This window comes from Anoplolepis gracilipes, chromosome 3 (genome assembly GCF_047496725.1).
Source record: "Anoplolepis gracilipes chromosome 3, ASM4749672v1, whole genome shotgun sequence".
NCBI classification, from domain to species: domain Eukaryota; kingdom Metazoa; phylum Arthropoda; class Insecta; order Hymenoptera; family Formicidae; genus Anoplolepis; species Anoplolepis gracilipes.
Window position 1 is genome coordinate 13,030,284 of NC_132972.1, and position 14,182 is coordinate 13,044,465.

Sequence of the window (14,182 nt, forward strand, 5' to 3'; positions counted from 1 at the left end):
TTTAATTTTGTAATTAGTACAAGTTTAAACAAGATAAAATTTCAACATTTAAAAATATATAGAAACGTATATCTTATGTTCTTTTATTGCTATCAGACTCGTATTCATAAATCGTTTTTGTAGCAGTGAAATCTAGATCGCCATTTTTCATTAATTATGAGTTATTATATACATTCTATTGTATATAAAATTTTATGATGTTTTCACTTACCATGTCCGGCCACAGCTGTACAAATAATCAAGAGAGTAAAGAATAAATGCATTGTAAGACAAACAAATTACTATTAAAGAGGAAGCTACTTCATATACATATATATATATATATATATATATATATATATACATATATATACATATACTTTTAAGTAATGTGAAAACATGTATACGCAATATTATTGATACGTAAAAATCAGAAAAATTTGATTAAACATTCGATCACGATTTTGAGAGGTGACAAATGTTACTAATCAAAAGTGTAGCTAAAAATTTTATTTATGTAACTGAAGTGACAATAAAATCATTTTTTTGTAACTCTTTATGCGTTATACATATATACTCGGAAATTTATTTAAAAATTGTAAACACAAATATTTTTATTCTCTCCGTTTCTCTGATGATTAGAATATATCTAATATACAAAAAAAATATTTTATAATAAACAGAACCTTTTAAAATCAATTGATATAAATATGTAAAAATATATCTTTTGAGTGAAATCAATTAATGAAAAAAATATTTAATATTGTTAGTTATGATTTTTACTTATATTTCAGAAGTATCAAATTTGTCAAATACGCTTCTGTATAATATTATATAGATTCAGAAATTTTAATTTTTACAATAATAAATCCATAATACACGAAATATATTGTAAATCAAGAGGCAACAATTATTGTAAATAAAAACATTGTTTTTATTTTGTACAAAAGACATAAAGACGTTTCAATAAATTTATTAATTTATTAATTAGTCTACCGTATTGACAATTTATTTGATTGAGAAGTAAATGTAATACATTTCTTTCAAATATAATTCACACAAATTATGTTTAATTGAATTACGAATCATACACATACATAAATAGATCATCTATAATAAACCAATTAAATAATTTTCTATATCTTCATAGTCTCAATAATCCAAGGTATAAAACTGCTCACTCTTGTGTATACATCTGGATGTCCAATTGCGCACGGTTGACCGAAAGAAACAATTCCAACTTGACGTCCATTGGCTACTAAAGGACCACCGGAATCACCCTGAAATAATGTTATGATTAATAACACATCAATATTACAATTACTTATTATTGTAAATCATAATTATAAGTCATTATTGAGATAAGAATTCAATTAATATATATAATTAGAGATTTAATATGAAACATTTTTTTTTTTTTTTAAATATGTATTGTTATTTTTTTCATAACAATGGTATATGTATAACGACTTACATGGCACGCTCCTTCTCCTGCTTCAGTCAAAGTGCAAATATGGCTATCTATCACATTTGAGTATACAGACTTACATAATTGTTGAGAATAAATTATTAACTCAATTTCTTGCAAACTATTCGGAGGAGTTCCACCCAGCTAAAAGGATAAATGCATTGTTATTTGTCAAAAATAATGTTGAAACGAATAATTTATGATAGAAATTTTCTCACACTATTTGTTACATATAGAAAAAATGAATTGTTATATATCTTCTAAAAATATTGACATTTTTTATATACAGGGTGTCCGGTAATTCGTAAAAAATATCTCATATACAGGTAGAGCGGATTAAACTGAGCAAAAAAGTTCTATATTATTTTGCGACTTTCACAATAATTATTGAGAAATTAATTAAAAATTGTCGACTAATTCGTGTGAGTATTAGCACGTGGCGAGAAAAGCCAACCCTGTCACGCGGTTGCTAGTCGCATGCATAATAACCGTGTAACAGTGGGCTGTTTCTTCTCGCTGTATTCCTAGCGACCGCGGACATCCTATATATGTACTGACGGTGTATAAAAGTTCTCTAAATTAAATAATCAAAAAATAATACATGAAAATAAGATGTGGGGAGCTAGTTGTTGCATTAGAAATTAAAAATCAAAAATTAAAATATAAAATGTAAATATAAAAAATACATAACGTTTATTAGTAAATAATATCATAAGAAATATCATGGAGAATATCATGAGAAAGTTCGCTTCTCAATGCATTTTCTCATGACATTCTCCATGATATTTCTTATGATATTATTTACTAATAAACGTTATGTATTTTTTATATTTACATTTTATATTTTAATTTCTGATTTTTAATTTCTAATGCAACAAGTAGCTCTCCACACCTTATTTTCATGTCCTATATATGTATATGAGTTTTTTTTAGAAATATTTATATATTATGAATTTAATTACCCTAGTAGTTCCCCATCCGGATAACGTACAAGGCTTGCCTTCAAGATCCTTATCATTTGTCGAAAGCTTTATCGGCTGCACTAATGCATTAAATTTCATAAAAGTTTTAAGTCTAATTAAAGCGACGTCATTAGTGAGCTCAGATCTATTGTAATTTTTATGAATAGTATAACTCTGTACTCTATAAACATCTCCTGTTTGGTTCAAATAATTTGTGCCGGCGTGGATCGATAAAAATGGTAATAGAGCTTTAGATATCCTAATAATGAGAAAACGTATGTGATAATGAAATAATATTATGTTTAATTAATATTAAATTTTATTATTAAAAGAATTCAATAGAACTCTTGATTATAGTTAAATTATTAGGATTGAGATAATGTATCAAAAAATAATATATTGCTCAATATATATAGAAAAAGAATAAAAAACATAGTAATTACAGTAATTCTCCAGCTGTAATAATTCTAGAAAAAATTATTATTTTTCTTATATGTGAATCACAGTTATTTTATTTATAATAATTTAGAATAGTGTATTTTTTTAGAATATTTTTATGAATCCTTATTTTATAATTATTTATAGATCCATTAAAAATATTTTAAATTTATTTTTATAATTCTTATTGAAACCAGTATGAGAGAGATTTAAAAGGATTGTAACTTTATTACACGAAAATAACTTTTTTAATCATTGATTATTTCGTATGTCTTATGTATATTTGATATACATATTAACAAGTTAATTAAGAATTTCAATAACAACACGCTAACATAAAAATTCAAATAGTATTTCAAAATATATATGCATATATAGTATTTCAAGTACCCTTCGACACAATGTGCTGCGGTAAGAACGTTATTAGCATTTATGATCGAACCACCACACATGTGTGAGTTATCAAATCTCAATGATACTTGATACGGAAATTTGCCGACAGGAGCATCCTTGCCTCCGACGATGCGAGGAGACGGGGCCCCTTTTGATAAAGATAAATAAATTATATTTTAGTATCATAAAGAAACATACAATATTTATGTCGCTGTACATATATACTTTTAATAACAATATCAAGTAAGTGGCATCACACATGTTAACAAAATCTAATAATTTTGCATCTGCATGAACTGTTTAAGAAAATTACAGATTTGATAAATTTACAATCGAACCTTTTTTAATAACAATTTTATTGATTAAATTAATTTTCAATAATTATTTATGGATTAATATACCTTGTACGGCGTATGTCAGAGCGACAAATAGAAGACAAACGAGTGGATGCATCTTTTATGGCAGATTTGTTGATACTGAATGAAGCGGACATGCATTCATAGGTTTATATATGTTCCTAAAGTACGTGTAGCAAAGATATTGAATCACGTGTATGAGGCATTTCTTAATATTCTTTATTATGATATCGCGTATGATAAAATGCACTCAATATTGTGTTATTTATATGCTATATACTTCGAACATGTGTAATATAAATTGTAATAAAAGTGCTAGAGAACTTTAATTAAGTTTACATTTATCATTGTTATACGTTTTTTTTTAAGAATTGGAAATTACGTTCATTATCTAAAAATTACATAGGTACACAGCTAATCTATCGATTATTATATCTAGAACATTGCATTTTATGATAACGTAATAGAAAGATAATGCCAAGTTCTTCAATTCATTCTAGTTTTGATATTATAACATCAACAGAGTTGGATAAATTTATAAATAAGAAATAATATAGAAATTGTATAAGAAATAAAATTTTATTCATCAACAGAAAGTAATTCCTTATTTGAATAAATAAAAAGTTATTTGTGACAATTAGAATTATTAAAAATAAAGAAGAAGAATTAATAATAAATTTTTTATTTAAATAAAATTTTTATTTGAATATTATGTTTATTTGAAAATGTATGCTATGTTTAAAAATGTATATGTGATTATAATAATTACAGTATTATATAATAAAAAATAAACAATTTTCAGTTTACAAATAAACTTTCTCTAATTTGAATCATCTACATACAATTAATACTTCAAAAGTGAATGTTTTTTATGATAAATAAATTATAAATTAAATATTTCTTGTTTGTTTATTTTATTATTATACATATTGTATGTAAATTAAGTAATATATTATATAAAAACAAAAAAGACTAATATATTGAATATAAAAAGTCAGGAAGGAGTAGAGGCATAAAGAAGCGAGTGCAGTAAATAAATGCACTTATATTTTGCGTCAAAAATTATTATTTTGGTTTTTCTGTCACACCATCTTAAACACACATACAAAAGTAAATAGCATACTCTCAGTTTTCCTATAAAGACGATAAAGAAATATCACAGTAGGTATATGTTTTAAGATTCCTTTACTAGGCTTTTCTTTTTGTTTTCAAGATACTGTTTGCTCTCAAAATACGTGAGTCTTTTTTAACACCCTCTATATGTATATATATTGTATGTATGTCTTGTGTGGTAATCTTTTTATTCGGAAATCGTACGGAATATTCACGACAGACAGCATTAGCATTTCCATTACAAGAATCATACACGAATACCGTATTGACATGTTTACTATTAGAATAAAAGCGAGACATAATGATGCGCTTGTTCGCAAAAGCGTTGAACAAACTGAGAAATGTCACTGACAAGAAAGTTTCTCAGTGATGATAGTATATATTGTGTTTGTATGTACTGTTTTTATAATATTTTTATAATATCAATTTTTATAATATATTTATAATCTTGACATGTACAATTACGGAAACAAGTTCGTAAATAATTCTTTAGTCATAAATAACTCTATCATTCTTATTCGTAACTTTAGATGTCAATGTCTCTTAAAACAAAGTGTTGACGCGAGTATACCTTTAGAAAATTTTTTTTGTTTTCTAAATTCATATTTTAAGTTAATACATTTAACTCTGACACTTGTATTACATATTAAAATTATTACAAATATTAATTTTATATAATTCACTCAAATTAAATTAATAGAATATATTAAGATATAATATTGATTATCGCATTTCATCGCATTATTACTCTATTATTAGTTTTATTACGTATTATAGGTTGTGTAAGTATTAGTTGAAAATAAAAAGATTATTAGATAGAAAAAGTGTAAAATACATCTTAAGATAAGATGTATTTTACACTTATATATCTAAGTGTAAAATACATCTTATTTTATTTTACTTATATGTCACCAACAACATTTTCTTTAACCCATTCTCTGAAAGCGGATACTCTAGTATATACATCAGGAGCTCCTTGAGCGCATGGTACGCCAAAAGAAACAATACCAATCTGAACATCTTTAGCAACAAGAGGACTACCGGAATCACCCTGAAAATTAAAAAATAATAACAATTTGCTTTAATCGATTTATATCATTTATAATACATGATTTATGCCGTACATCGAAAAATATGATTTTGTAGATATATTTATATTTAATATTTATATATATATATATATATATATATATATATATATATATATATCTTTATTTCTTCAGCTTCTGACAAGAAGGGACTTAGTTGGTGGTTACAAAAATTTTTCATATTTATATTTAATATGTTTAACTCAATTCTGATAAAAAATTTATGATATAATTGTGAAATAAATAGTATAAAATATATCGTAAAAAAATTCGTAATTTTTATACTTGAAGTTATATTTCAGTCGATAAAATATTTAATGTTTACAAAATGTATATATAGATTTTTAAAGTATTCTGAAATACTCTGCATTAAACAAATTATATTGTACTTTCTCATTTATTGCATGCGTGTCTCTCTTGTGCAACAATATTTTAAATAATTAAGTGTTTGAGGAACCAGTACTTACATAGCACGCGCCTTCGCCTGATTTTGTTAGTGTACAAATGTGAGTAGGTTGTAAAGTCGAGTGTTGTTCTTTACATTTATCTTGATCATAAACGTTCAAATCGATTTGTTGTAACTTATCAGGAATCAGATCATCAAGCTAGATAATAAATTATAAAATTAATATATTATAATATATTACAAAATAATGTGATATCTTTAAGATAATTTTAAAAATATATAATTAATTTTGTTGTATATGCATATTAAGTTTTTACGTAAGCTCTCAAAAAACTATTTATTAGCCTATCTTAATTCTATTCCATCCATTTTTTATATTAAAAACAATAACTTGAAATATTACAAAAGGTACATATTATATTTTAGTATCGGCGATATTGTATATGTATATATATGTGTGTATATACATATATATATATGTAGCACAATTATTTCATCGTTTTATGCATGCAATTTATTATTTCTTTTTACTTGTTATAAATTTTATTTAACTATATAAAACTGAAATAACGTAATTATATTTTTTACTATTGATACCATTTTAAGATTAACAACTATTTCAAGAAACAAAAATTTCTATAGCAATTTCCTAACGAATTTAATTTGTTAAATATTAAGATAATTGATAGAATATTAAATAAAGTCAAAATTGTGTATGTACTTTTAATATGTAAAAGAAATATTTAATTTTAAACTGTTACTTTATTTTATTTAATGATCTTACCGATGTCATTCCCCATCCAGATAAGACGACGGGAGAACCAGCGGGAGCAATGTCATCTGTTGCAAGTAATATGGGCTGTACCAGTGGCTTAAATTCTACAGCAGTTGACAGAATAAGTAAACCAATGTCATTGGTTAGTTGATAAGGATTGAAATTCTTGTGAACAATAGCTCGACTTGCTGTGTAAACGACACCAGACTCGCTTAAAAGATTTGTACCAGCATGGATGGTTAGATCTTCCAAAGCCGCTGGATTGTTAGTGTAACTGTTAAACAAACGCAGTTTAATTATTGATCGTTTTTCGCTTCTTAGATTCTAAATTTTGCATTTCGGGAACATAAAAAACCTACTTTGTGTTGTTATATTACGCACATATATATGCATATAATATACAACAAAAATGAAAAATACAAACCTTACTATACAATGAGCAGCAGTGAGAACAGTCTGCCTGCTGATGATGGATCCACCGCAACTGTGAGTTCCAAATCTTCTCAACGACACTTGATACGGATACTTGCCGGCCGGAGCATCTTCTCCGCCAACAATTTGACCATTTGGGTAGCCTACGTAACCATATGAATAGATATGTAAAATAGAACAGAATGTTTAATAATTAATAATTAATAATAATAAGATTTTTGACCCAATGGCTTTTATCATAAAAAAATGCCAATAATGTAAAATATTTGCAATTTCATAAATTGTTATTTATCAAGTGCACAAAAGTCTCCCAAATTGTTATTTTTAATAAACGTATTATTGTATATATAACAATATTCTTTCTTTAGTATCGAAGAATTGAAATATACATATATTTTATCCTACCTATATTTTATTCAACTATTGAATTATTGCTGACTTAAACAAAGAGAATTAAAATTTTCTAAGAACACTAAATGTGAATCAAAGAACTTGATGATTTTCAAAATTAAATAAAAAAATGAAATATAATAATTTAAATATTTATTTTTTGTCAGATAAAAATAGTATATGGAGTGCCATTTGAAGATATTACTTTATTTTATTCATTTTTTTAAATTAAAAAAAATTTTACATTTACCAAATGTTAGCCGCATTTATCCTACATTGCTCTAGTCTACATCGGTCGCATCGCTGTTTGCACCATATTGTCTGGTATAACTATAATTTTTCTGTATATTAATAAACTCAAAAATAATATACAAGAAAAAAATTACAGTTATTACAGATAACATAGTGCAAACTACAATGCGAATCGTTATAATCTATTGTTATCTAACAAGAAATAAATATTTAAATTATATTGTATTTTTTTAATTTAATTTTAAAAATCGTCAGATTTCTTTGACTCACCCTATATTATTCAGCAATTATTAAAATAATTTAAAATAATGCAGTCACAACATCAATTCTGATATAAAAAGTAATATCATTATTAAGTACGAATAATTATATTATATGAAATGATTAAAATAGAGATTTCATGGTTTAATTTTATATAATCATTACAAAAATGTTAAGTTTAATAAGTTCATTTGTTTGTCAATTTTTTTAAATTTATATACATATATTGCTCAGAAAGACTAAATCAATCTTTTAAGAATAATTGTGTTTAATAAATTTATTTTAATTTTTGCTTTTGTGTTCTTTGTCTGTTTCTCTTTTTTCTTTTCTTTCTTACCGTGAGCGGCTACTGCTAAACAGGCGACTACGAAGGCAAAAAACGCGTACATAGTGATACCGTGGTACTGATAATAATAAAGCTTTTGGTAGATATATATACATTTTCTGAGCTTTCCACTACATCGGAAAGTGTTTTAGAATATGTACATATATGATGTACATGTATGATAAAAATGATATTTCTTCTTAATCTTTGACAGATTTAATCATTAGACGATATTATTACTTGATATCGTAATAATCTCGATTTTTTGTGCTAAATCATTAGACATAAAGCCAAATTACGTATCTGTGAAGATCTTTATCTATTTTCAAACGAAGCTTCAAATTTTTTATCTTCGAAATACGTGATACGATAATCGAAATATTTCTACTTAAAATCTTTTTTTATTAAACTACTTGTTACGATTTTTCGAATATCGTATATTGTAAAAAGCCAATTCTAAATTTATTAGAAATTATAACTAAAAAGGGATTTCTGATAGATCTTTAGATATTCCATATAATAATTCAGTTAGATAATCAGAGTTATGACGGAACTTATTTTAATATAAGATTCTAATATATCTTTTATATTGTGATACAATTTAATAACGGTTTACAAAAAAATTTTAGACAGTTTATTAACCATTGATTGTTTAAACCAGGAAAAGAATTTTATTCAGTATATAATGAATGGTTGATAAGTGAGTGACTTACACATACACACTCACACACACATTATTATTATATTATTGTTATTATTGTTGTTTTTGTTATGTTATTATGTTTTTGTTGTGTTATTATTAAAAGTGTCTTTATATATAAAAGTAAGAGGCTAGATACCATAGAACAGTGAATATTATATAAATTAATTGTAGTAATTGTTATAATTTGAACACTGAAATGGATTGTGTATAATGAATGATTGCTTTGGTTATCAATATTAGGGTGGGTATACATTAGCGAACGAACGCGGAAACGAACAGTGAATGTTTGGATATTCGCGTTCGCGTTCATAAGTTGTTTGTTCCTTTTCTTGATTGCACCGAATACTAGCATTCGACCAGATTCGATGTTCGCTACAGTATGTCGAGATTTTAATACAATACATAAAAAAAGTAATTAGAATTTACGTTCGCTGTTCGTTCGCTAGGTGTATATCCAGCCTTACTTTATAATTCCTTTATCGTGATTATCTTGTCTATTAATATAAATATCAAAAGATTTTAACGCAACAAAAAATATTTTTATTTCTATGTTTATGGATCTACTCGAGAAATAATCAGTTTTAAGCACAAGAAATTGTATTTTGTGGTTTAACTTGTAATATTATTAATATTACTCATTTTTTTCTTTAAATAAATAATTCTGTACATATATTTTTTAAATATATTTGTTAATCTAGCATATATTTTTATATAATAAGTTTGTAAATTTTTTAAATTTATTTTATAGTAATTTTGCATATTTCTATTCATAGAGCGTAACAAAATTAATATAAAACATGTGTTATTTTTACTAATAATAAAATGTAATTTCTTTAAATATCCTTGATTTCTATACGTTCTATACGTATTTTCTCAAAAAAATCAATTAATTTTTAATTGTATTTAAAATAAAATAAAACATTAAGAATTAGCAAAAAGTATGTGTCTATCAATATATTATATAAGTTATTTTTTTTTTGTTTTTAGTGCTTTGCATATGATTATGAAAATGAATCAATCATTTATGTATACATTTATGTATATACTCAGTAATTAGATATCAAAAATATTAGATACAAAAATATTTTGATAAATAATATTATTAAGTGCATCTTTAATATCACAAGATTGTTAATATTTATTATCTAAAGCTATAATCAAATGGATTTTCCAACACATTATCTAGAAAAGAATTTAATCAGTCTTTGAGAAATCGTGTGTGAGATTTGATGTTATCTACGAGTTATTTTTATCGTTTGATATCGTAATCGTAAGATAATTGTTTGAGTTATCACAGAGAAGAATGAATAAAATGACATATGATTAATTATAAGCTCCATAATTTGTGTTAAATCTATCTTATGATTACATAATAAAATATAAATAAATATAATATTAAAAAGCATTAAAAAACAGTATTTATAATATTTTACATGTTAGTATTTCATAATTATGCAAACTGAAAAATTAGTTACAATCTCAAATATAGAGATTTAATTTAATTTATATTACTTGGTATGAGAGACCAAGAAATTTTTTGTGCCCTGTGTACAAGTGATCGATTTCATAGAAAATTTTATTTCCCATGAAACCGATGCACTATCATTATAACTAAAATTATTGTAAGAAGTGATTTTATTTTTCCAGTTATTAAAAAAAATATTTTAAATATATAAATATAAACTACAGTAGAACCGTAATAGTATAATGTACGCTCTGATCCACTATAACAAGATTACTCTCATTCCCATCAAATTTAAGAACGTAAGACTTGCATGAATATGTTCTTTAAAGTACACTGCCAGAATATTGTATTTTCCACAGATCTACGCGCTTAGATTGCTGTTATTCTTGTAAAGCCAGAAGTTAGTCCAGCACGTATGGAAGGCATGCTTCCGCTATACATATCAGGGTTCCTGTATTATGTATTACGCGACTTTTTCAGCTGAAATCATAGAATAAAAATCAAATTTGATGTCGATAACATATCTTAAGATATGATCAACAAATTAGAATGATTCTTCCCCTGGTAGAAAAATAAATGTTTATAATAAGATAATCAGATTGAATCGTTTGGATCTTGACATATATTGTCAAGATCATTATCCTTAGTAATCATAAAAAAATTGTAGCTCGTTATTTATTAAAAAGTTACAAATAAAAAAAGCTTCACAAATTACATATAATTTTCGGACATTAATTTTTTCAATACAAACATTAAATTAGGAATAATTTAAAATTATTTTTTTTGCTAAATAAATGTTTATCAAGTTAACGCTATACAAAAACAATTATAAAATCAATTTGCCTCTTTCTCCTCTTCATTGTAATCTAAACGTTTACCGGTAGAAAAGAAACTTTATCGAGCAAAATAATACATAAACATGGTACATTTTAACCTTGATATGGTACATATCCTCCAAAGTTACTATCACGTTTCCTGTATGCTAGACGAAAAGATAATTTATCTTCTCAAGAGATGGCGCCATTTTGTATCAGTCTGCCTTTATTATATATAACAAAGGTACAATATTCAATAAAAAGTATAACAGATAAAAATATACTAATATGAAAAATACAACAGTAAACAATATTAAAAATACATTATAAAAGAAATAACGTAAGTATCTATGATATTATTGTTTTCTGTTGTAGTCTTTTATATTATTATGTTTCTTTTTTTATTATATAACATTATATATAATTACGCATAATTTATGATTTATATAATCTCTTCAAATTACAATATATATTCTGTAATTATTATATAAATTAAATTTTATATTATGTAATATAAAAAATAATAAGATAAATTTCATTATAAACTAAAAGAAATGGAAATATTGCAATAAGAAAAAGAATGTTTTATTTGTATTGTTTTAAAATGTAAAAGTATTAAAGTATTAATATTAATATTAAACAGTTTTATGTTTAATATACATATACATATGTAATAGTAATTAAGCCTACACCCTATACTTTGAATCGCTGTCAATCACTATGATTACATTATTGTTTATTAAAAAAGGCGAGCAATTATTATTCTTCCTTCGAACCTTGTTGAGTTAAATTGTATAAACCTAAAATTTATTCAGTAAAATCTAGTCTTAAACTACGTATCTTGACGTTTATATTAATACTCTTACACATATAGCAAGAAGTAACCTTTGTTGTAAAGTAAAATTTTCTAATATAACAAGAATTTTATATTTAAGTTTTATATTCAAAATAAATAAAAAATATAAATAAACAAGATTTTTTCTATAATAAAAAAGAAAATAAATGTAACAAAGTATAAAAATAAAATAAGATCAGACGATTAATAGAGAAATGTAAGTGGACTTTTGATAGTACGTATTAGATTTGTCTACAAAATTTCAGTAACTTTTTCTGTGGCTACAACTTATACATGTAAGAAAGTATTTGCACAAATTTGGATAGTGACATAAATAGAGCTTAAGGTAGCTAAAGATTCTTTTACTCTTTAAAATCTCAAGATGCTTGCCTTGTTCACGTACGACACGTCTTGTGAAAACTTTGTAACAAGAGCGAGCTGAAAGACACTGTTTGCAAATCATTAGTCTGACGATAGAGGTGCGCTTGAGATGAGAAGGCGGAAGTCTCTTCAACATGATGTCTATATAGAAACAAGCGAATTGTGAAATAGCTTTGACAATTTAAATTCACCGTCATTGTTTGTCTTGTAAGATTGTAACTTCTAGCACAACTGCTAGAAAACATAATCGCTAAGCGAAAATCTTTTCTTTGATCTTATATAAATATTTGAGAAAATCTAGGCTATTTTTTATTCAGATGAGAGATGAAAATGGTTCAACGAGATTTCTCCAAGAGAAATTTTAAATTACATTTTACAGAAAGAAAACAAAAGAGTCTGCGCCTTGCGGAGTATATCGCTCTATCTTATAATTCATATTACGCACGCATTTATTTATTTAATTTTTATATTTAAATTTTATGTAAATAATATAAATCTACAATATGTATAGTCTATACTTAACTTTTTGAAAAAAATAAAATAAGTTATATTATTAAGAATCATTTAAATTTATGAACTCTAAACGAGAATAATATTTTTCCACATGATATATGTATCTCAAATGGCTAATACATATATATATATATATATATATATATATATATATATATATATAATTTCACATTAAATCAAGAGGACATATTATTCTCGTTTAGGTTCATAAATTTTAATGATTTATAACGATATGACTTATTCTATTTTTTTCTAAAAGTTAAATATAGACTATACATATTATAAATTAATATTATATAATTTTTTATGTTACATTAAATTTAATTTAAGCTTAATGTGCAATTTGCTTATACATTGAATAAATAAATCATGAAATAATAAAAAATTCCATAACAAAAATAGAATACTTTATAAATAAATGTTGAAAACTATTTTATACTTATATATATGTATGTTATCTAAAGAGAGATCTTGTAATATTTTCCGCAAGAAATAAAAAGTACGCCGAAACAAAAGTAAATAATTTCTTTTATTGTGCAGCCACACAAATGAACATTCTACTATTTAGGGTTGATTCTTATAGCGTAGCGGGAAATAAATACGAGGGATCAGCAATCCCTAAGGATATGGTGCGAAGGCGATTGCGAATAACAAGAACCCTTCGTCTAGCATGAGTCCTGATCCTGTTAACGGGATCATCTCAGCGTCGATAGAACCGTGAGAGAAAATTAGACGCATTTGGATTTCTTGTCGCGTTGCATGAATATATTATTTTAACAGTTTGATTGAATAAATGCAGATTATGAATTTATTGCTCGCTGTGCATGTTTAT

General features: G+C 24.9%; 1 protein-coding gene across 1 annotated transcript; it reads right to left on the bottom strand.

Annotated features, from left to right (window-relative positions):
- Positions 1-936: 936 nt before the first annotated feature.
- On the bottom strand, positions 937-8,756 carry LOC140663581 (transmembrane protease serine 9-like). The gene is made up of 9 exons (XM_072887836.1): positions 8,651-8,756; positions 7,403-7,553; positions 6,988-7,252; positions 6,265-6,402; positions 5,613-5,760; positions 3,238-3,388; positions 2,410-2,668; positions 1,454-1,591; positions 937-1,259 (listed from the first exon to the last, which is right to left on the bottom strand). Exons 1-9 carry the CDS (start codon positions 8,700-8,702, stop codon positions 1,116-1,118), a joined length of 1,446 nt encoding a protein of 481 aa, XP_072743937.1. The 5' UTR covers positions 8,703-8,756; the 3' UTR covers positions 937-1,115.
- Positions 8,757-14,182: the final 5,426 nt, after the last annotated feature.

Excerpts from the sequence above, each read along its gene's own strand:
- LOC140663581 (XM_072887836.1), bottom strand. The coding sequence starts at position 8,702 with ATGTACGCGTTTTTTGCCTTCGTAGTCGCCTGTTTAGCAGTAGCCGCT. Across the intron at positions 6,403-6,987 it reads CTGGATGGGGAATGACATCG|CTTGATGATCTGATTCCTGA; the intron begins GTAAGATCATTA and ends TTTATTATCTAG. Across the intron at positions 1,260-1,453 it reads CAGGAGAAGGAGCGTGCCAT|GGTGATTCCGGTGGTCCTTT; the intron begins GTAAGTCGTTAT and ends ACATTATTTCAG.